This window comes from Muscardinus avellanarius (assembly GCF_963383645.1).
Source record: "Muscardinus avellanarius genome assembly, chromosome: 2".
Classification (NCBI taxonomy): domain Eukaryota; kingdom Metazoa; phylum Chordata; class Mammalia; order Rodentia; family Gliridae; genus Muscardinus; species Muscardinus avellanarius.
Window position 1 is genome coordinate 50,247,356 of NC_137787.1, and position 23,881 is coordinate 50,271,236.

At 38.2% G+C, this 23,881-nt stretch overlaps 1 protein-coding gene across 1 annotated transcript in view; it reads right to left on the reverse strand.

The window, feature by feature from the left end:
• The window catches only part of FAM171B (family with sequence similarity 171 member B), a gene marked incomplete at both ends in the record, with an annotated part of 81,499 nt that overhangs the window by 17,577 nt on the left and 40,041 nt on the right, over positions 1 to 23,881 (reverse strand). The window contains one exon of the mRNA XM_080689912.1: positions 1,695 to 1,928. Within this exon, the coding sequence (XP_080546038.1) occupies positions 1,695 to 1,928 (234 nt within the window). The remainder of the gene's footprint in view (positions 1 to 1,694; positions 1,929 to 23,881) is intronic.

Genomic DNA, 23,881 nt, shown 5'->3' on the forward strand with positions numbered 1-23,881 from the left:
CATTCTGATTTCCCTTAAAAATATTTTTCTTGTTATAAAAGGGATAATCTCCATGGTAAAAAAAAAAAAGTTGAAAAATACTGAAAAGAATAAAAAGAAACCACTATGGATGTAATCACTAATAATGTTTTAATATAACCACTGATTTTTCTTGTGATTTTTAAAAATAAGGAATAATTTTATACAGAATATATTTATTCTGCTTTTGTTATTTTATAATGCCAGCATTTCTGTTTCTCAACACAAATATTATATAACTTGTTTAAAGTCACAAATTTCAATTGTTAAAGTATAAGATATATATTTAGATTGTTTTCATTTCAATTATTATTACAAAAGTATTGGCACCAATATCCTGGGGCATGAATGTGTACACTTCGATTATTTATATGTTTTTAGAAGAGAATTCTAGTAATAAAATATCAAAATAAAGTTTATAAAGCTTCTTTTGTTTTTGTTTGTTGTTGTGTCTGGTGTGTGTGTGTGTGTGTGTGTGTGTGTGTGTGTGTGTGTGCTACTAAAGATTGAATCCAGGGATATTCCACTTCTGAAGCTACACGGCCCTATTTTTTTTATTTCTTGTTCCTTCCTTCCTTCCTTCCTTCCTTCCTTCCTTTCTTTTTCTTTTCTTTTTTTTCTTTTCTTTTTTTAATTTTTGGTAACAGGATTTCACCAAGTTGCCAAGAGCCTTGCTTAGTTGCTGAAGCTGACCTCAAACCTTTGATCCTCCTGTCTCAGCCTCCCAAGTACTGGGATTATAGACATTTATTACCATAGCCAGCTAGAAGTTGAGAATTTCAATGGTGAGCAGCGGGAGAGATCTTGGGTATAGCATCTCTTATGCTCTTTCCACCTTTTTAACTCCCTCTATCCCTTCAGGCTTGTTACTCTACCCCAGGAGTTTCGCAGCCAGGCTCTCTGAGTCTGCATTGAAAAGTCCACTTTCTAAGCATCGTACCCTCATTGTGCTCAAGGATCTCCTTTACTATTTAGTATGTACAGTAACTGCCTCCACATTTAGCATATAAATCCAAATTTCTCACTTTTGAAGGTCTTTCACCATCTTTCTCCACTTGATGACTCCCCTGCCTTTCACTGGTCCCATGAGCATGCTCATCTCCCCATTGCCGCCTGCAAACAAGCTTTGTACAGAGCAGAGCTCACACTCACAATGCCTTCAAGCCTCTTAGAAGGAAAAGTGTCTTCATGTTTGCCGTAGCCTAAATATCTGTGTCCTTCTTAAAATTCACATGTTGAAATCCTAACCCCCAAAGTAATAGTATTAAGAGGCAATGCGTTCTGTGTGACAATAAAGTCAAGAGGGCAGATCTGTCATGAGTGGGATTAGTGCCCTAAAAAAAACAGGCTGAAAAATAACTCTTCCCCTCACCCTTCCACCACCTGAGGACACAGTGTAAAGGTGCCACCTATAAGCTAGAAACCCAACCCTTACCAGATACCAATTCTTTTTTTTTTTTTTTTTTGAGGTACTGGGGAAGGAACCCTTCTACCTCCAGGCTATACTCCCAGACCTATATTTTATATATATATTTTATTTGGAAACGGGGTCTCTTAAGCCAGCAAGGCTGGCTTCGCACCTGTGCGATCCTCCTGTCTCCGCCTCCCAAGTGTGGGGACCAGATACCAATTCTGCAGGCACATTCCCAGCCTGCAAAACACTGTTATGTGCTTACTTGGCATTCTCCCGGTCTTCCAAGGCAGAGGGGTCAACACGTAGCCATCTTTGTAAGCAATGATGGTTAAGCTGAGTCCCAATTTATAGGGCACTTTTATCAACACTGCTCCATTTTTTTTAGTTACTGTGGAATTTGTCTTCGTGTAGTTTACAAATACTTCTACAACTGCTTGACTCAGGTACTGACGACTGATGATGTCATTCACCTGAACTTTCAGCATAAATACAGACACTGGAAGAGAAAAAAAAAAAGGCCAGAAATTACAGCCTGTTCAGTTCTAGATTTCATGTTACTAGGCTTTGAAATGTCATTCAGTTCATCTGGCTGACAGCATAGAACTGTGGTTAAAATTAAGATGTATGGATTGATGGGATGGAGAAGAAGGCAGAAGCATTCCCACAAGTTCATCATCTTTCCAAAAACTAAATAAACTTGAATACTAGTAATAAGATATGGTATCATCACTCCATTTTCTCTATTAGAGAAGAAATGAGAGCAGTGAATAAGACTTCCCATCTCTCAGAAAACACATTTTTACTTTGTTTCACCAGTTCTAATGCTATCATTTTATATAGATTTAATACTAATTCCAAACATGGTCCAAGTTCTTAGAATTAAAATATCACCTAAACAAACCCATTAGTATGTGGCTAGCTCCTTTATTTTATTCTGTGGTCCAGAAAACGGGGGATGATTTTCAATTCCAAACACACAAAATATAAAACAGAAATCCTTACCTAAAATATCAAAAATAAGTATGTGTTAGCTATATAAGAAAACACACTAATAAACTAACAAAAATGAGAATTAAAGCATACTTGTGGAGATGCTGGCTAGTAAACAAACCTACTGTTCTGCAAATAGGATAAAAGTGTATATGTACAATTAAGTACAGTATATAATGCCTGCTGATGATGAGCCATTACTGGTTCATGTATTTACTGTACTTTATCATTGCTTTAAAGTATACTCCTTCTGCTATAAAGTCTACCGTGAGACAATATGTCAACAACAGCCCATCTCATGTTTAACCCATCTGTTGATTCTATCAAGAGTCCGCCTCCAGTGACTGAGCTTAAACCATGTAAATTTGTGTAAATACACTCTATAATGTTCACGGTCATAAAACCACCTAATAAGTATTTCTCAAACATATCCTCACCATCAAGAGATGCATGACAGTTCTAAGTATGTGGGAGAGATTCTAAGGCAAAATAGAGAAAACTCCAATATATCCACGCTTCTCTGATAATAGCCTCATAGAAGGTTAAATTATATGAGTTGTTATTACTATCATGGTTTTTAAATGATTAGCTAGGAATGTGGCTCAACAGTAGAGTGCTTGCCTTGCATGTGTGAGTTCCTGAGATCAATTTCCAACACAATAATAATAATTTAACAACAATGACCATAAATATAGGGGACTTCCAGGAAGATAGTAACTGAAGGAAGCAGCACATATTAGTCTTGCTGACACCAGATCTCCATTGCCTTAAAAAAATGTGTTCTTACAAAATCAAGAAAATATTATAACTTTAAAAAGAACATGATAAGTAAAAGGCAGCAAGAAAATAAAAAGCTAGAAGATTGATTAGAGAGAAGAAAAAAAAACTCACCTATTTGGGGGCAACTGGGGCCACAGCAGCTCCATCTTGCCTCACTGCACCCAACTCCAGAAACACATAGGAAAACAACCAAGAACTTGAAACAAAGTAAGTGGCTGCAGATCATTCAAATTTTAAGCCATCAGTTCCTCCTGCACAAACACTGGCTACAACTTAAACAGCAGTGGCAGCTGAGCTCACCACGTCCTCCAGAGATCCAGAACAGTGCTCAACAAAACCATAACTGAACCCTCCTCCCCATGTGACAATGCCCAGCATGGCGCTCCTAGGGACTCACGCAACCCAAAAAAACTTGCTGGGTTTGAGATTTTGTGGTTCAATGTAACAAAGGTGGGGATTGAGTCTGCTGTTGGGCATAGCAGAGGCTCAGACTCAGGCTCTGTATCAGTGGAAAGCATGGAAGAAGACCTATGCTTAACAACACTAGATCCAAATAGTAGAATCTTCAAGAACACCACAGACCAACCAATTGTGGCAAATAGAAAAAGTCAGGCCAGCCCAGCTCTTGCTGTGGAGAACAGAAACTCTATGGTCCCAGAGGCATCCACCACCTATGCAGGCAGAAAGAGACTCAATCTTCACATCCATGGAAAGCATGAAGGGTGATGTACACTTAACACTAGATACAGCCCCATTGATACCAGCCATCTGCATAGACTGAGAAAGACTCAGAAACAGACTTGCAGCAGGAAAGGTGCCAGTGGCACTCGGTGGCTGCACAGAGAAAGACTGCAGAAGCCCAGTCTGCTGAATATTAATACACTTGTAGGGTTGGATTATTTTGTTTTTGTTTGGTTTGGTTTTGTGCATGTGTGTGTATGCTTGTTTGTTCTCTTCCCAACCCTGCTCCAAAGCTTCCCTTGTATATACCTGCCTCTTCTCTCCATCCCTTTTCTTTTATTCTCTTTCTCTTTTCACTTCTTTTTCTTAAATCCATTTCATATCACTATACTAAATACTCTACACTGGTTACTAGAATACTACTGCATATTCACTATCTCTAATCTCTAATATATACTACCTTACCAAATGCATAATCTCATTCTATTCAATGCTTTCTGTGGCTTTACCCTATTCTTGCATTTACAACTTTACTTCCCTCCTCACTCAACCTTCACTGCTGAATAAAACACAATTTGCCCCTGAATATACCAGCTGACACGTAGAGACTGCGAGATATCTATCAAAAGCAACAGATACAAACTTCTGAAATCATGAGAAGAAGGAACAACAAGGAAGCAATGAGCTCCCACAATACCACAATAACAGAACATGACAACACAGAATTGCAGAGATCTCCAAAAGGTCAAATCAGAAATGTAACTGTCGAAGTAATATAAGACTTCCAAAAAGAATTTAGAGAGAGTCTGAAAGAAATAAAGTATGCAATCACTGAAGTGAAAGCATCAAAGTATAAACAATCAATTAGACCACATGGAGAATAGAATCTCACTCATAGAAGGTGATCACTCCAAAAACAAATGCATAGTATATAACTTAGAAAAACCAATTCAATAGCATGAAGAAACTCAACATTGAAAAAATATGGGTCTATTTTAAAAGAGCTAATTTTAGAATAATTGGCATAAAATAGGGGAAGAAGGTGAAACCAAAGAGATCAACAATCTTTTCAAATAAGTAATATCAGAAAATTTTCTAAACATAGAACAAGAGATCTATATACAGATACAGAACCCTCTTTAGACAAGATTAGAGAAAAGGTTCACTATGCCACATAATAGTCAAACTGAGCAAAGAGAGAATCTTAAAGGCAACAAAAACAAAAGACCAATTGAGATTTACAGGCAAACCAATTAGAATCACGTCAGACTTCCCAAACCAAGTCATGAAAGCCAGAAGGGCCTGGATTAACATATTCCAAACTCTGAAAGAAAACTAATTTGCAGCCTAAAATTTCCTACCCAGCAAAACTATCTCTAAAATTAGATGAGGAAATAAAAATCTTTCAAAACAAAGAGAAGCTGAAAGAATGTATGTCTTCCAAACCAGCACTAGAAAAAAATATTCAAAGAAATAAACTTAAAAGAAATAAGTAATACACGCCAGAACCAGAGAAACAAGAATTTCCATTAAGCAAACTACTAAGTAAAGAACAAACACTCCCTCAAACAGAAGTTAAAACTTAAAATGTTAGATATTAAAAATAATTTCTCAATAATCGCACTAAACATAAATGGACTCAACTCCCCAATTAAAAGATATTAGGTACTTCTGGGAAGATGGCGACCGAGAAAAGCGGGGCTTAAGAGCCCCGCTAAAAACCAATCTCCATTACCACAAAATCAGCGCCTTTCATAGCCAGAAAACACCATCACCAGAGAAACAAAAAAACCACCAGGCTCCAGAGAGAAAGCGGACTGAGAACAGAGCTCAGAGCCACAGAGGAGATACAAGCGCCCGAGGACGCGGCAGCAGCGCCATACTGCCAGCGGCAGCAGCGAACTCACCGGACGGCTACAGCAAGCCAAGGTGAGCCGCTGCGGAACAGCCAGGTGGGATCTTTCGGCGCAGAGAGCATTTAAAGCTCCCAGTGGCTGAGCTCAGCACATGCTGCAGGGACTCAAAGTCGAACTCAAAACCAGAGAAGGAAAAATACGCCAGCCTCACGGCTGAAGGCGTGGCATTGGCGCCATATTGCCACCAGCAGCAGCAGCAGAGAATTCACCGAGTCCAATACAGCTACATCTGCGTACTCAAGAACAGTGAGTCAAATTGTGGGCGACAGAGGAGAAATCCCAGTACTGTACTCCCTGGGACTTGACCCAGTGAGGGAGTGGCGGTGGCAGAGATATCACACCATAGGAGAATGTGCAACCTGGCACCCCCCATAGTTTAAAGCAGCCTCTATCGACTCCCTGGGTCGGAGACTCTGTGATACAACCCAGTAAAGGAGTAGTGCGGTCTGAGATACTACTGACTCGAGATCCAGAGCACCTTAAGTGAAGTCATAGTGACCCAAGGGAAAAACCCAGAGAAGGCACAAACTTCCGAAATCATGGGAAAGAGAGATAACACTGGAGCAATGAATGCCCACAACCCCACAACATCAGAACCTGATAAAACAGAAAATCAGAGATTTCTAGAAGATCAAATCAGGAAAATAACTGTAGAAATAATAGAGGTGCTTTGAAAAGAACTCAGAGAGAGCCAAAAAGAGATAAAGGATGCAATTAATGAAGTGGGTGATGTGTGCATGTATGTCTACAAAAGTTTGTATCCCACTATGATGTACGAATACAGTGCACCAATAAAATAAAAATAAAAAAATTTTTAAAATTAAAAAAAAAAGATATTAGGTGGCAAAATGAATTAAAAACCAGAATCCATCTATCTGCTGCGTGCAAGAAACACACCTTACAAGTAAAGATAGTAACAAACTTAAGGTAAAGGGCTGGAGCAAGGTAATCCACGCCAACAGAACTCAAAGACAAGCAGGAGTAGCAACTAAGATATCAGACAAGTTATTCAACTTCAAGCCCACGCTAACTAGAAGAGACAAAGAAGGTCATTTTTCACTGATAAAAGGAACAATCCAGCAAGAGGAAATAATGATCGTCAACATTTATACCACAAACATTGGTGCAGCTACTTTCATAAAGCAAACTCTTTGTGACATTAAGCCACAGAGATGACCCAATCTAATAATACTGGGAGACTTCAAATATAGGAACATCAGGTACTAAAAGATGTTAATATCTAGGCTTAAATGGTTCCTCAACTATTTACCATTTTTCTATCTTTTTCTTTGTCTGTAGTATCTCAGACCCCACTACTCCTTTACTGAGTTGTATCACAGAGTCTCCGACCCAGAGAGTCGATAGAGGCTGCTTTAGACTGTGGGGGGTGCCAGGTTGCGCGTTCTCCTGTGGTGTGATATCTCTGCCACCACCACTCCCTCACTGGGTCAAGTCCCAGGGAGTACAGTACTGGAATTTCTCCTCTGTCGCCCACAATTTGACTCACTGTTCTTGAGTACGCAGATGTAGCTGTACTGGATTCGGTGAATTCTCTGCTGCTGCCGCCAGTGGCAATATGGCACCGCTGCTACACCCTCGGCCGTGATACTGGCGTATTTCTTCTTGGTTTTGATTTCCACTATGAATCCCTGCGGCGTGTGCTGAGCTCAGCCACTGGGAGCTTTAGATTTTACCTGCGGCGAGAAATCCTGCCTGGCTGTTCCGCAGCGGCTCACCTCAGCTTGCTGTAGCCGTCCGGAAATTTGCCGCTGCCCCCGGCAGTATGGTGCTGCTGCCGCGTCCTCGGGCGTGAGGCCGGTGTATCTCCTCTGTGGCTCTGAGCTCTGTTCTCAGTCCGCTTTCTCTCTGGAGCCTGGTGATTTTTTTGTTTCTCTGGTGGTGGTGTTTTCTGGCTATGAAAGGTGCTGATTTTGTGGTATTGGAGATTGGTTGTTAGCGGGGCTCTTAAGCCCCACTTTTCTCGGTCGCCACCTTCCCAGAAGTTCCTCTATCTTATTATTAATTAAATTCATTGCTATGGTTTCACTCTAAAATACAAAATCATATTTGTAACAATTTTAAAAATGTTAAAGAAGAGTTGTGAATCAATATATGTTCCTGATGTCAAGCCTTCTCTGTATATAATCACACAGTCTCAAAATATCTTTGTAAAAATATATCAAGTCCACTTTACCAATGAAAAAAATTGGGATTTGGACAAGTTCTGCAAATTGTCTAAAGCCACATCGTCATATTTGCATCTTGTAACAGTGAGTCTTGGGGTTGCACTAAAAAATTAACTCCAAGAATCACTGAGAACTTAAGTTCTTATTTGATATTAATTAAAAAGAAAATAATGGGTGTTCCTTGGCCCACACACACGTGCACACTTGCCAAAATGCTTCAAACTTAAATAGAAAATACAACTCAGGTAAAAAATAAAGGGTTGTACAAAACATGACATGATGAGATTCTAAACCACATTGTAGTATAAGGTTCATCTAGTACAAAAAACTTAGCACAAAGGATAATAATCTCCCCCACCCCCAACCACCCAGCCTCTAACCCTCTAGTCAAAATCTACTGAGCCACAGGTATAAATCACACCACTAATGAAGGTCAAACAGATTCTATAAAGACCTAGTGATGTGACTAGAGATACACAGAGGCTAATGGTTGTTAGAGTTTAATTATCCACAAAAGTTAGTGAGCTCCTCTCTGTGCTTTTAGTGCTGAGTTGGTCCCTCTCCTTCCAGAAGTTGGATATGTAGCTATCTAGCTGATCTGCACCCTTCATCAGAATCCTTCCTGTGAAGTCCTTTTATTTATTGTAGCCAGAGTCAGTTTCTGTTGCTTACCTATAAAGCAAGCACCTTGAGTGATATAGGGACAACTGTAAATATTAAATATTTTATTAGTAGGCCACTCTACCTTTCTGAGAGAAAGTAAAAGAGAAAAATTATATTAAATACCAAAAATACATTATATCATATGAGGGAGAAGCTTTAAATAACTAAAAGGTGAATTAGTATTTCCTATTATATTTGATAATGAATTTATTCAAATCAACCATATGTAAAATGGCTTCTTTGACTGAACAGCAAGAAATGAGACTCAATGGGAATTTAGTAATTCATTTGCTTCAAATATCAAGTTCAAAATTCTCAGAGCCATTGGGTTTACAGACAAATTCCCAATGTATGGTAGGCCTTCAAATTAAATTCACAAAATAACTGCATATTCCATCTGTTTCCTCCTTGTTTAAGTTTCAAAATAAGACATTACTAACCTCCTGACAAGATGAAGCTGGGTTTGATTCATAAAATGCTTTTTAAATTTTTTCCTAATCCAGAATGTATGGCTTTATTTCTTTTTATACCTAATGTTACAATTTGATGAGAAAATTTATTCAGAAAAAAAAAGATTTGCCAACTATCAAAATCATAGTCTTCCTCTCTGGTAAGATCTTCTATGGTATTGGTACCTTCAGTCACTTGGTGGACGCACCGTGTAGGAAAGGTCTGATCAACAGGGGACCTTTTGAATTCAACTTGGAAAACATAATCAGTTTCTGTCTTGCAATTGTTTATCCCTCAAGGTTTTTTTTTTTTTTTTTTTTTTCTTTTTTTCTTTTCCGGTACTGAGAGGCATTTTACCTCTGAGCTATACCCTCAACCCTATTTTTCTTTTCTTTTTTTTTTAATTTTTTATTGGTGCACTGTATTCATACATCATAGTGAGATACAAAAAACTTTTGTAGACATACATGCACACATCGCCCAGTCAGCCCCAACCCGATCCCCATCCCATTCCCTCCCCATCCCTCCTTCCCATGCTTGGCTTAGTGGTTGACATCTAGTATTATAGCAATTTATCCAAAATTAAAAATGATAATCTCACATAACAGTTTCATTTGTCTGATACCAAGCTTTTGATAACTTAAAGATAACATTTTAATATTTCTTTTTGCTTTCTTTCTTACCAGAGAATATTTTTTTCTATTTTTTTAGGTGAAACTATCATATATTTATATATTTATTTTTCAGAAAAAATCTATCCTAATATGTAATATGGACTCTAGATACCCAAAACGATCTTGAAAAAGAACAAAGCTAGAAGATATATATTTTCTGATTTCAAACCATATAAAGCTACAATAATTGAAACAGTATAGTACTGTTCTAAAGGCAGATATATAAACCATTGGAGTTAAAAAAAAAAAGCCTAGAAATACATTCTTCCATATATTGTCAAGTTATTTTTGACAAGGTTTCCACAAACATTTGGTGGTGGAAATAATAATCTTTTAACTAAATATAGTTGAAAAATAATAATTACATGAAAAAGAATAAAATTGGACCCTTACCTAGTCCCATATACAAATATTAACTCAAAATAGATAAAGGACCTAAATATAAATCTTAAGACTATAAACTTTTAGAAGAAAATCTGGGTCATAAAACCTCACAACATTGAAATTGGCAGTGATTTCTTGGATACGATTTCAATGGCACAGGCAACAAAAGGGTATACAAACTCCCTAAAAAATAAAATATAGTATATGCAAAGACAATGTAAACAGAGTTAAAAGTTACTGATAGAATGGGATAAAATATTTCCAAATGCCCTATCTGAAGGTATATTAATATTCCAACTAGAAATCCTAAAAATTAACAACAATAAAGGCAAACAATATCCTTTAGAGATAGGTAAAAGACTAACATAGATAATGAATCTCCACAGATAACCAATCTTAGTTGACTGTTGGATGGAAAATCTTGTTTCTCTGGTTCTGGTGTGTTACCTCTTTCTTCTTTGTAGTTAATCTCTTTGAGTATTTTCTCTAGTGCTGGTTTTGAAGACATAAATTCCTTCAGTTTCTGTTTGTCATGGAAGCTTCTTATTTCTCCATCTAATTTGATAGAAAGTTTTGCTGGGTAGGAAATTTTGGGCTGGAAATTGTTTTCTTTCAGAGTTTGGAATATGTTACTCCAAGCCCTTCTGGCTCTCATGACTTGGTTTGGGAAGTCTGGAGTGATTCTAATTGGTTTGCCTCTGAATGTCACTTGGCCCTTTGCTTTTGTTGCCTTTAAGATTCTCTGCTTGGCTTCCACATTGGTCATTTTGACAATTATGTGGCGTGGGGATCCTCTTCTCCGATCCTGTCTAAAGGGAGTTCTATAAGTTTCCTGGATCTGTGTATCGACCTCTTGCTCTATGTTTGGAAAATTTTCTGCTATTACTTCCTTGAAGAGATTGTTGATCCCTTTGGTTTCACTTTCTTTTCCTTACTCTATTCCAATTATTCTTAGGTTAGCTCTCTTAAAATGGGCCCATATTTCTTCAATGTCAGATTCCTGCTGTCGGATATTTTTTTCTAGATTAGAAACTATGCATTCATTTTTGGAATGATCATCTTCTAAGAGCGAGATTCTATTCTCCATGTGGTCTAATCGGTTCTTTGTGCTTTGAATTGAGGCCTTTACTTCATTAATTGCATCCTTTATCTCTTTTTGGCTCTCTCTGAATTATTTTCGAAACACCTCTATTATTTCTACAGTTATTTTCCTGATTTGATCTTCTAGAAATCTCTGAATTTTTGTTTTATCGGGTTCTGATGTTATGGGGTTGTGGGCATTCATTGCTCCATTGTTATTCCTCTTTCCCATGATTTTGGGAGTTTGTGCCTTCTCTGGGTTCTTCCCTTGGGTCACTACGACTTCACTTAAGGTGCTCTGGATCTCGAGTCTGTGGTATCTCAGTCACCACTACTCCTTTACTGGGTTGTATCGCAAAGTCTCAGACCCAGGGAGTCAATAGAGGCTGCTTTCGACTATGGGGGGTGCCAGGTTGCACCGTTCTCCTATGGTGTGATATCTCTGCCACTGCCACTCCCCCACTGGGTCAAGTCCCTGAGAGTCAGTACTGGTGTTTCTCCTCTGGGGCCCGCAATTTGACTCACTGTTGTTGAATATGCAGATGGAGCTGTAGTGGACTCGGTGAATTCGCTGCTGCTGCCGCTGCCGCTGGTGGCCATATGGTGCAGCTGCTAAGCCCTTGGCCGTGATGCTGGCGTATTTCTTCTCTGTTTTTGAACTCCGCTCTGGGTCCCTGCAGCGTGTGCTGAGCCCAGGCACTGGGAGCTTTAGATGCTCCCTGCGCCAAAAAATCTGCCGAATCCCGCAGGGCTCTTCCGCAGCGGCTCACCTCGGCTCGCTGTCCGGCCTCCCTATTTTTCATTCTTTATTTTGAAACAGGGTCTCACTAAGTTGCAAAGTTGCAGAGGGCCTCACTAGGTAGCTAAGGCTCGCTGTGAACCTGCAATCCTGTCTCAGCCTCCCAAGTACTGGGATTACCAGCATGTACCACCATACCTGGCTAAAAGCTTTTTTAAAATGCTTTTTTTTTTTTTTAATGCAACACACTTACACATTAGTCCCAGTGCTGGAAACTACTACAAACCTGCAAGACATCTTCCAGTGTTAAGGAAGTTGATAAATTCCCCAGCTAGCAAGCACCTCTGACTCCACACCCATCTATGTTCCACACTATCACTTTTTGAAATACTTTAGGAGCATGGCCCTTTACATATTTACTAGTGCATTTACATTCTCCCAAATAATTCTTTTTTTTTTTTTTTTTTTGGTGGTACTGGGGGTGGAACTCAGAAACTCAGAGGATTTCCACCTCTGGGCTATACTCCTATACCTTTTTTTATATTTTATTTTGAAACTCAGAGGCTTTCCACCTCTGGGCTATACTCCTATACCTTTTTTTATATTTTATTTTGAAACAGGTTCTCACTAAGTTGCTTAAAGCCTCACTAAGTAGCTGAGGCTGGCTTTTAACCCATGCGATCCTCCTGTGTCAGCCTCCCAAGCGCGGGGATTACAAGCATGTGCCACCACACCCGGCTCTCCCAATTAATTCTAGGAAGAAAATGCTGACATATTGTCTCTAAGCCTCTTCATCCTCAAACCTGTCATAAGGCACAGAGCAAAAGCAACATTAAAAAATAATAATAAACCTTGGCTAAAAGTCTAGTTAAAAGCAATTAAAGGGGAAGAAATATCTCTTTCTCTTTCAAATAAAAACAAAAGTTATATAAAGAATCCCTGCTCATGACTTATATGGAATCCTTCTGACTTTTGTGGTGTCAACTTTTTGATCAAGCAAACAGCAATAGGAGCCAGAAACAATATATATCTGCAACAATTCCCCTGACTTGCTCTCTCCTTCAACAAAAATACTTTGGCATTTAGACTGGGCAGATTTCATGACTAAATATGTAATTTTCAACCAAAGGTACAATTGTCTCCATAATCTACCTACTTTCTTCATTGTATTTTCCAACTTCCTATGAACATATTATTTTCTGTGGCTTAATTATAATCATTATGCCTTGCCCACATAATCTTCTTTTCAATATGTCACGATTGGTTTAAAAATGGTTCTATAGCGAATGATTCCAACTGTATCCTTAGAGAGCATATAATTTAAATGTTGAGAAAAACAAGGAAAAGTAAAATATATATCAATGAAGCTAGGTCCTGAGGTTGCTGATTATCACATCATTAGAAGAAATATTAAGTGGAGAGAAATAATAAAATTAAAACAATAAATAGATATGAAGAAATGTTCTTTTAAAAGTATATTAAAGCCAACACTATACTACGGTTTTGCTAAAAAAATATAAGTAACTCAAAGTCTGTAAGAGTTTTTTTTAAATACTGCTAACTATATATTTGGATGATATCTACATCTTGATGTAGGATGGTTTGATAAAAGTATAATCCCATTTCTTTTCAAGAAACTCTGACATCTTATTATTTTGTTACTGGTATGTAGGTTACAACTGGAAATGTGGAGAAACCACCTCATTTTCAGATTTTTCTGGTACAAAAACTGTCCTACTTCTTTTCTTTTATGTTGCAAACATCTACAGTAACTTTATTTAGTATACTACAATTTTTCTCTCTTCAGGAATAAAATGCTAACATGGAAGCTTTCAAATTAAACAGAGCCAGGCATGGTGGCGCATGCTTGTAATCCCCACGCTTGGGAGGCAGAGACAGGAGGATCACGCAGGTTCGAAGCCAGCCACACACACTGGCTTAGGAGACCCTGTTTCCAAAATAAAAATGTAAAAATAGGTCTTGGAGTGTAGCCTGGAGGTAGAAAGGCTTCCAGGAACCCTAGTACCACACACACACACACACACACACACACACACACACACACACAACACAAAACAAAATAAATAAATAAATAAACAACAAACAGATCACTGGGCATAGTGGCGCATGCTTGTAATCCCTGAGCTTGGAAGGCAGAGACAGGAAGAACACTCAGGTTTGAAGCCAGCCTCGCTGGCTTAAGAGACCCTGTTTCCAAATAAAAATATAAAATAGGACTGGGAGTGTAGCCCAGAGGTAGAAGGGTTTCAAGGAACCTCAGTACCACCAAAAAAAATAAAAAATAAAAAATAAACAGATCACAGGTCAAATTTGTATACTTTTATTGGTACATTACAATTATACATTATAGTGAGGTTCAAAATTATATACATGAACACAGCACTTGGTATTTCCCTGTGAATCCCACCTCATTAAACCCTCTCACAGAATTTTTCCAAGATGGCGATGGAGAGACGCAGCGTCCCTTACTAGCCGAAGCAAACTAAGTTCAACTACTGAGACAGAAGTGTCTTAATAAAGAAAAAATTAAATGTACGATCCAAAACAGACTTGGGGAGTACGGCAGAAAAAATCCAGCAACTGAACTGAAAGATTCACCACAACACACAAAGAAAGCAGATAGTGAGCTGAAGAATCGGCGGCTGGCATAGTGCAGGCGCAGGCGCAGTAGCCTCAGGGCCACTGGCCCAAACGGGAATTTGGGTCATTAACATTCCCAGAGAAGCTCTAAAGTCTGAAAGTGGCCAGGGAGTTCCAATACCTGAAGTTGCTAGCTAACTGGAGCTCCTGAGCGGCACCCAACAAAGGCGGCCCTGCAGACACGCCCAGAGATTGGCAGGGACCAGGAAGTGGACCTGCTCATGGCGAGAGCGAAAAGTCAGCAGGATACGGGAGAGCTGCCAGAGCTTCAGAGCCATAGATTGGACTGCCAGCGTGAATTCAGAGGAGCCACAGACCCGGTACGATATATGTGAGTGCCAGTGTGCGCAAAGTGGGCCAATTCAACTCCGGGACCAAAGAGCGCTTAAAGCGTGATACCTGCACGGGGCCACAAGGGGACACTCCAAGCAAATACAAGATTCACCATATATCAACAACATAGTAGGACTGTTATCTCTTTTATTATTATTATTTTTTACTATTTTTCTATTCTTTTATATTTTATTTTTTACTATTGCAGTTTGGTATTGTTCGTTTTACTTTTTGGGTCTTTGGGTTTGTTTTGGTTTTTGGTTTTCTGGGGGGATAAGTTTTTTTTCTGGGGGGGATAAGTCTTTTCTAAAGTCCTAATACAAAGAATGGGCTAAAAGTAATACCCACTAACAATGGGAAGACAGCAGAAAACCAGACCTGAGAACTCTGAAAATATGAGAATTAGGAATAATGGAGAAATGACAGAATTCACAAATACTGACCTACAAGAAATGCAGGAAGGGGAGTTCCAAATCTTGATCTACAAAATGATGAAAGGATTTAAAACAAGTTTAGAGGAGATGAAAGATGAGTTAGAAACACTAAAAAAGAATCAGAAAGAGGCTTGGAATGAAATGAAAGAGTCAATAAATTAAATGAAGTCAGCAATAGAAAGAAATTCTGGAAGATTAGAGGAAATGGAAAGTAGAATATCACTGTTAGTAGATAGTTCATCCAACACCGAAAACACAGTCAATAGTATGCAGAAGTCATTACAGCAACAAAACCTAAACATACAGCAAATTTGGGACAACATGAAACACCCTAACTTACAGATAAAAGGCATTGAAGAAGGGATAGAGGTACAGACCAGGGGCATCCATAATCTTTTCACAGAAATAATTTCGGAGAACTTCCCAAACATGGAACGAGAGATAGATCTTCATGTTCAAGAGACATACAGAACACCATTAAGACAAGATCAAAAAAAGAACCTCCCCACGCAACATAATAGTCAAAATGACTAACATAGAGACCAAGAAAAAAATCTTAAAAGCAGTGAGAACAAAAAGTCAGGTGACATACAGAGGCAAAATAATAAGAATCACCCCAGACTATACAACCCAGGTCATGAATGCCAGGACAGACTGGTATGACATGATCCAGACCTTGGAGAAAAATAACTTCCAACCGAAGCTGCTTTATCCAGCAAAACTACTATTCAAAGTCGATGGTGAAATAAAAGTATTTCAGGATAAACAAAATCTCAAAAAATGTATGAATCCAAAGCCACTAGAGAAAATACTTAAAGAAATAAACCATAAAGAAGAAAAAAGAAGCAGACTTCAGAACCAGAGAAGAGAGGAAAGTGATGAGAGGGGCTTCTAAGTAAGGAAGAAAGAAAAAGCTACCAAACAGATGACAGAACACAAAATGACAGAAAACAAAAATCATATTTCAATAATAACTCTTAACGTCAGAGGACTTAACTCACCAATCAAAAGACATCGATTGGCAATGTGGATCAAAAAACATAACCCAAATATATGCTGTTTGCAAGAAACTCACCTAACAGCCAAAGACACTCACAGACTGAAAGTGAAAGGATAGAAAAAGATATGCCATACTACTGGAGAACAAAAAAGGGCAGGGGTAGCAATCCTGATATCTAACAAAACAAGACACATAAAAAGAGACAAATCAGGGCACTTCCTTTTATTAAAAGGAAGAATACACCAAGATGATATAATGATAGTAAACGTTTATGCTTCAAATGTGAATGCAACTTCCGGGAAGATGGCGACCGAGAAAAGCGGGGCTTAAGAGCCCCGCTAACAACAAATCTCCATTACCACAAAATCAGCGCCTTTCATAGCCAGAAAACACCATCACCAGTGAAACAAAAAATCACCAGGCTCCAGAGAGAAAGCAGACTGAGAACAGAGCCACAGAGAAGATACACCGGCCTCGCGCCCGAGGACGCGGCAGACGCGGCAGCAGCGCCATACTGCCCGCGGCACCGGCGAATTCACGGGACGGCAACAGCAAGCCAAGGTGAGCCACTGCGGAACAGCCAGGCGGGATTTCTCCACGCAGAGAGCGTCTAAAGCTCCCAGTGGCTGAGCTCAGCACACGCTGCAGGGATTCAGAGTTGAAATCAAAACCAAGAAGAAAACGCCAGCCCCATAGCCGAGGGTGTAGCAGCGGCGCCATATTGACACCGGCGGCAGCAGCAGCGAATTCAGCGAGGCCAGTACAGCTACATCTGTGCACTCAAGAACAGTGAGTCAAATTGCGGGCCACAGAGGAGAAATCCCAGTACTGTACTCCCTGGGACTTGACCCAGTGGGGGAGGGGCGGTGGCAGAGATATCACACCATAGGAGAATGTGCAACCTGGCACCTCCCACAGTCTAAAGCAGCCTCTATCGACTCTCTGGGTCGGAGACTCTGTGATAAAACCCAGTAAAGGAGTAGTGGGGTCTGAGATACTACTGACTCGAGATCCAGAACACCTTAAGTGAAGTATAGTGACCCAAGGGAAGAACCCAGAGAAGGCACAAACATCCGAAATCATGGGAAAGAGAAATAATACTGGAGCAATGAATGCACACAACCCCACAACATCAGAACCCGATAAAACTGAAAATCAGAGATTTCTAGAAGATCAAATCAGGAAAATAACTGTAGAAATAATAGAGGTGCTTCGAAAAGAACTCAGAGAGAGCCAAAAAGAGATAAAGGATGCAATTAATGAAGTAAAGGCCTCAATTCAAAGCACAAACAACCGATTAGAACACATGGAGAACAGAATCTCACTCTTAGAAGATGATCATTCCAAAAATGAACGCATAGTTTCTAATCTAAAAAAAAATATCCGACAGCAGGAATCTGATATTGAAGAAATATGGGCCCATTTTAAGAGAGCTAACCTAAGAATAATTGGAATAGAGGAGGGAAAAGAAAGTGAAACCAAAGGGATCAACAATCTCTTCAAGGAAGTAATAGCAGAAAATTTTCCAAACATAGAGCAAGAGGTTGATACACAGGTCCAGGAAACTTATAGAACTCCCTTTAGACAGGATCGGAGAAGAGGATCCCCACGCCACATAATTGTCAAAATGACCAATGTGGAAGCCAAGCAGAGAATCTTAAAGGCAACAAAAGCAAAGGGCCAAGTGACATTCAGAGGCAAACCAATTAGAATCACTCCAGACTTCCCAATCCAAGTCATGAGAGCCAGAAGGGCTTGGAGTAACATATTCCCAATTCTGAAAGAAAACAACTTCCAGCCCAAAATTTCCTACCCAGCAAAACTTTCTATCAAATTAGATGGAGAAATAAGAAGCTTCCATGACAAACAGAAACTGAAAGAATTTATGTCTTCAAAACCAGCGCTAGAGAAAATACTCAAAGAGATTAACTACAAAGAAGAAATAGGTAACACACACCAGAACTAGAGAAACAAGATTTTCCATCCAACAGACAACTAAGATTGGTTATCTGTGGAGATTCATTATCTATGTTAGTCTTTTACCTATCTCTAAAGGGTATTGTTTGCCTTTATTGTTGTTAATTTTTAGGATTTCTAGTTGGAATATTAATATACCTTCAGATATAGCAATTGGAAATATTTTATCCCATTCTATTAGTAACTGTTAACTCTGTTTACATTGTCTTTGGATATACAACATTTTTTTTTTTTAGGGAGTTTGTATATGCTTCTGTTGCCTGTGCCATTGAAATCATAACCAAGAAATCACTGCCAATTTCTATGTTGTGAGGTTTAATGACCCAGATTTTCTCCTAAAAGTTTATAGTCTTAAGATTTATATTTAGGTCTTTTATCTATTTTGAGTTAATATTTTTATATGGGATTAGGTAAGGGTCCAATTTTATTCTTTTCCATGTAATTATTATTTTTTAACAATATTTAGTTAAAAGATAATATTTCCACCACCAAATGTTCGTGGAAACCTTGTCAAAAATAACTTGACAATATAGGGAAGAATTTAGCTCTAGGCTTTTATTTAACTCCAATGGTTTATATATCTGCCTTTAGAATAGTACTACACTGTTTCAATTATTGTAGCTTTATATGGTTTGAAATCAGAAAATATATATCTTCTAGCTTTGTTCTTTTTCAAGATCGTTTTGGGTACCTAGAGTCCATATTCCATATTAGGATATATTTTTTTCTGAAAAATAAATATATAAATATATGATAGTTTCACCTAAAAAATAGAAAAAAAATATTCTCTGGTAAGAAAGAAAGCAAAAAGAAATATTTAAATGTCATCTTTAAGTCATCAAAAGCTTGGTATCAGACAAATGAAACTGTTATGTGAGATTACCATTTTTAATTTTAGATAAGTTGCCATAATACTAGATGTCAACTACTAAGCCAAGCATGGGAGGGAGGGATAGGGAGAGAATGGGGTGGGGATTGGGTGGGGGCTGACTGGGAAAAGTGTGCAAGTATGTCTACAAAAGTATGTATCCTACTATGATATATGAATACAGTGCACCAATAAAAAAAAGAGTACAACAACAAATAAATAAATAATAAATAAATAACAGTGTTCCTTTAAAAAAAAACAAATGTGAATGCAACCAAGTTTGTAAAACAAACCCTTCAGGACATCAGATCTCAAATAGACCCAAATACAATAATTCTGGGAGACTTCAATACACCTCTCACACCACTGGATCGATCTTCAAGGCAAAAGTTGACTAAAGATGTTTTGAACTAAAGAAAACTATAAACCAAATGGACCTAATAGATATATACAGAATATTTCATCCAGAAACTACAGAATACACATTCTTCTCAGCCCATGGAACCTTCTCCAAAATAGATCACATCCTGGTACACAAAGAAAGCACCAGCAAATTCAAAAGATGTAATATAATTCCTTGCATCTTTTCAGACCATAATGGAATTAAAGTAGAAATCAACAACAGGAAACTCAAAAGAAATTATGCAAATATGTGGAGACTGAATGATTACACTATTGAATGATGAATGGGTAAGAGCAGAAATTAGGGAAGAAGTAAAGAAATATTTGGAAATAAATGAAAACAGAGACACAACTTACCAAAATCTCTGGGACACTATGAAGGCAGTATTAAGAGGAAAGTTTATTGCATTGAGTGCTCACATAAGAAGGACTCAGAATCACCAGGTTCAGACCCTATTGGCACAACTCAAGGATCTAGAAAGACTGCAACAGCCCAACCCCAAAGCCAGCAGAAGACAGGAAATTATTAAAATCCAAGCAGAAATAAATGAAATAGAGAACAAAGAAAATTCAAAGAATCAACAAAACAAAAAGCTGGTTCTTTGAAATGGTTAATAGAATTTATAAACCCCTTGCCAACCTACCCAAAAGAAAAAGAGAATCAATGCAAATTACTAAAATCAGAAACAAAAAAGGAGACATCACCACAGATAGTGAAGAAATTCAAAGGATTATCAGAAACTACTTTAAAAATTTATACTCCAATAGACAAGAAAACATGGAAGAAATCGATAGATTCCTAAACACAGTTAACCTACCTAAACTGAACCAAGAGGACATAGCAAGCCTAAACCAACCAATAGCAAACAATGAAATAGAAATGGCAATAAAAATTCTTCCATCAAAGAAAAGCCCAGGCCCAGATGGGTTTCCAGCTGAATTCTACAAAGCCTTCAGTTTAGAACTAATACCAATACTTCATAACTTATTCCAGGAAATCGAAAGAGATGGAACTCTCCCAAATTCCTTCTACAAGGCCAGTATCACATTAATCCCCAAACAAAATAAAGAAACCTCAAGAAAGGAAAACTACAGACCAATATCTTTAATGAACATAGATGCAAAGATTCTAAACAATATACTAGCCATACGCTTTCAAAACCATATCAAGAGAATAATACACCATGACGAAGTTGGTTTTATCCCGGAAAAACAAGGGTGGTTCAACATACGCAAATCAATACATGTCATTCACCACATAAATAGAATCAAGAATAAAAACCACATCATCATAGCAATAGATGCTGAAAAAGCCTTCAACAAATCCAACACCCATTCATGTTAAAAACACTATAGAAAATTGGAATAAAAGGAACATACCTCAACATCATTAAGGCAATATACAACAAACCCAAAACCAACATTATACTGAATGGGGAAAAACTGCAAGAATTCCCCCTAAAATCGGGAACAAGACAAGGATGTCCACTATCACCACTCCTCTTCAATATAGTCCTTGAGACTCTTGCCACAGCAATAAGACAAGAGAAGGAAATCAAAGGAATTCAAATAGGAAGAGAGGAATTAAAATTATCCTTATTTGCAGATGACATGATCCTTTACCTAGAAGACCCTAAGAACTCAACCAAAAGGCTTCTGGAGTTAATTAACAAATTCATCAAAGTTGCAGGATAAAAAGTCAACCTAAAGAAATCAGAGGCTTACGCCAGGCGTGGTGGCGCACGCTTGTAATCCCCGCGCTTGGGAGGCAGAGACAGTAGGATCGTGCAGGTTCGAAGCCAGCCGCGCACTCTGGCTTAGGAGACCCTGTTTCCAAATAAAAATGTAAAAATAGGTCTGGGAGTGTAGCCCAGAGGGAGAAGGGCTTCCAGGAACCCCAGTACCACCAGAAAAAAAAAAAAAAAGAAAAAGAAAGAAAGAAAGAAAGAAAGCAGAGGCTTTTTTTTATACCAACAATGAATCCACAATGAAAGAAATAAAACAATCAATTCCATTCGCTATAACCTCAAAACCAATAAAATACCTAGGAATAAACCTAACCAAAGATGTAAAAGACCTCTACGACATTAAAGAAAGAAATTGAAGAAGACCTTGGAAGATGGAAAGACCTCCCGTGCTCGTGGATAGGCAGAATAAATATCATCAAAATGGCCATTCTGCCAAAAATGATTTATAGATTCAATGCAGTTCCCATCAAAATACCAACTACATTCTTCACAGACCTAGAAAAAGCAATCATGAACTTTATATGGAGAAAGAAAAGACCCAGAATAGCCACAGCAATTCTCAGCACCAAGAATCATGCAGGAGGCATCACAATCCCAACTTCAAATTATACTATAGATCAATAGTAGTAAAAACAGCATGGTACTGGCACAATAACAGGTACACTGACCAGAACAGAATAGAAGATACAGAAACAAATCCACACACTTACAATCAATTAATCTTTGACAAAGGGGCCAAACTCATACGCTGGAGAAAAGACAGCCTTTTCAACTAATGGTGCTGGGAGAACTGGCTATCCATTTGTAGAAAGATGGAACTAAACCCCTATATCTCACCATGCACAGAAATCAACTCGAGATGGATCAAAGACTTAGAAATCAGACCAGAGACTGTGAAGTTAGTATAGGAGAACATAGGCTCATCACTACAACATATAGGCACAAGCAGTAACTTTCTCAACAAACCTCCAAAGCTCAGGAAATTAAAGCAAGAATCAACAAGTGGGATAGCATCAAACTAAAAAGTTTCTTCTCATCAAAGGAAACCATCAAGAACCTAAAGAGGAAGCCAACAGAATGGGAGAAGATCTTTACCAGTCACCACTCCGATAGGGGGCTAATATCCAGAATATACAAAGAGCTCAAAAGACTCTGCACTAGCAAAACAAACAACCCAATCAAGAAATGGGCAACTGAAATGAATAGACACTTTACAAAAGAGGAGATACAAATGGCCAATAGATTCATGAAAAGATGTTCTTCATCATTAGCCATGAGGGAGATGCAAATCAAAACTACACTGAGATTCCATCTAACCCCAGTCAGATTGGCAAGCATAAAAAAATCAAACAATAATACATGCTGGCAAGGATGTGGGGAAAGAGGAAGACTAGTGCAAACTAGTTCAGCCACTATGGAGATCTGTGTGGAGATTCCTTAGAAAACTGGGAATAGATCCACCATACGATCCATCTTTACCACTCCTGGGTATTTTTCCAAAGGGGTTGAAAACAGAGAACTACAGCAACATATGCATACCTATGTTAATAGCAGCACAATTTGTAATAGCCAAAATTTGGAAAAAACCTAGGCCCCCATCAACAGATGAATGGTTTGCAAAGTTATGGGAAATACACACAATGGAATTCTCTTCAGCTATAAAGAAGAACAAAATCACGTCATTTGTAAGAAGATGGAAAGGGCTGGAAAGCATTATGTTAAGTGAGATCAGCCAAATACAGAAAGAGAAGGGACATATGTTTCCTCTAATATGCCCAAACGAGTGAGCATTGGGGATACCAGAGGGACTCCAGATAATGGAAGGGAAATCTCAGCAAAGTTTGAATGGAAAACTAAGAGAGGAAGGAGGCGGAACTTGACTGATGAGCGGCTATTTCCAAATAGGTGTAAAAGTACGAATATAGCAAGGTTAGCCTGGGTATTAAGTATAGGGAGGTGGGAAGGGAAACGAGTGGGGGAGAGGGCACCAAATACAGATTAAATGTATAACATTTACTTTCAATAAAATAAATTTTAAAAAATTAAAAAATAAAAATAAAATAAAATAAAATATATGGTAAATGACAAAAAAAATAAACCCTCTCACACATGCACATACATGTGTTAGTGACACTGGTATTGAAAATTAAATATTTTAACAAAATCACTTTAAAAGGCTTTATCAAGGTGATATATTCTGATAAGAACTAGTAAAAAAAATATGAAGAGCATAAGAATATAATGGAATAAAATTTTGGTCAGAGCAATTAGAAATGTTAACTTACATGTATTCACTTGACTAAATTTTTGTGTACTACTGTTTTATTGTTTTATTTTGAAACAGGGTCTTACTAAATTGCAGAAGGCCTCGCTAAGTTGCTGAGGCTGGCTACAAACCTGAAATCCTCCTTGTCTTCCAAGTATTGGAATTACAAGAGTGTTCCATCCGCCCAGCCCATTCCACTAATGTTTAATGACTGCCT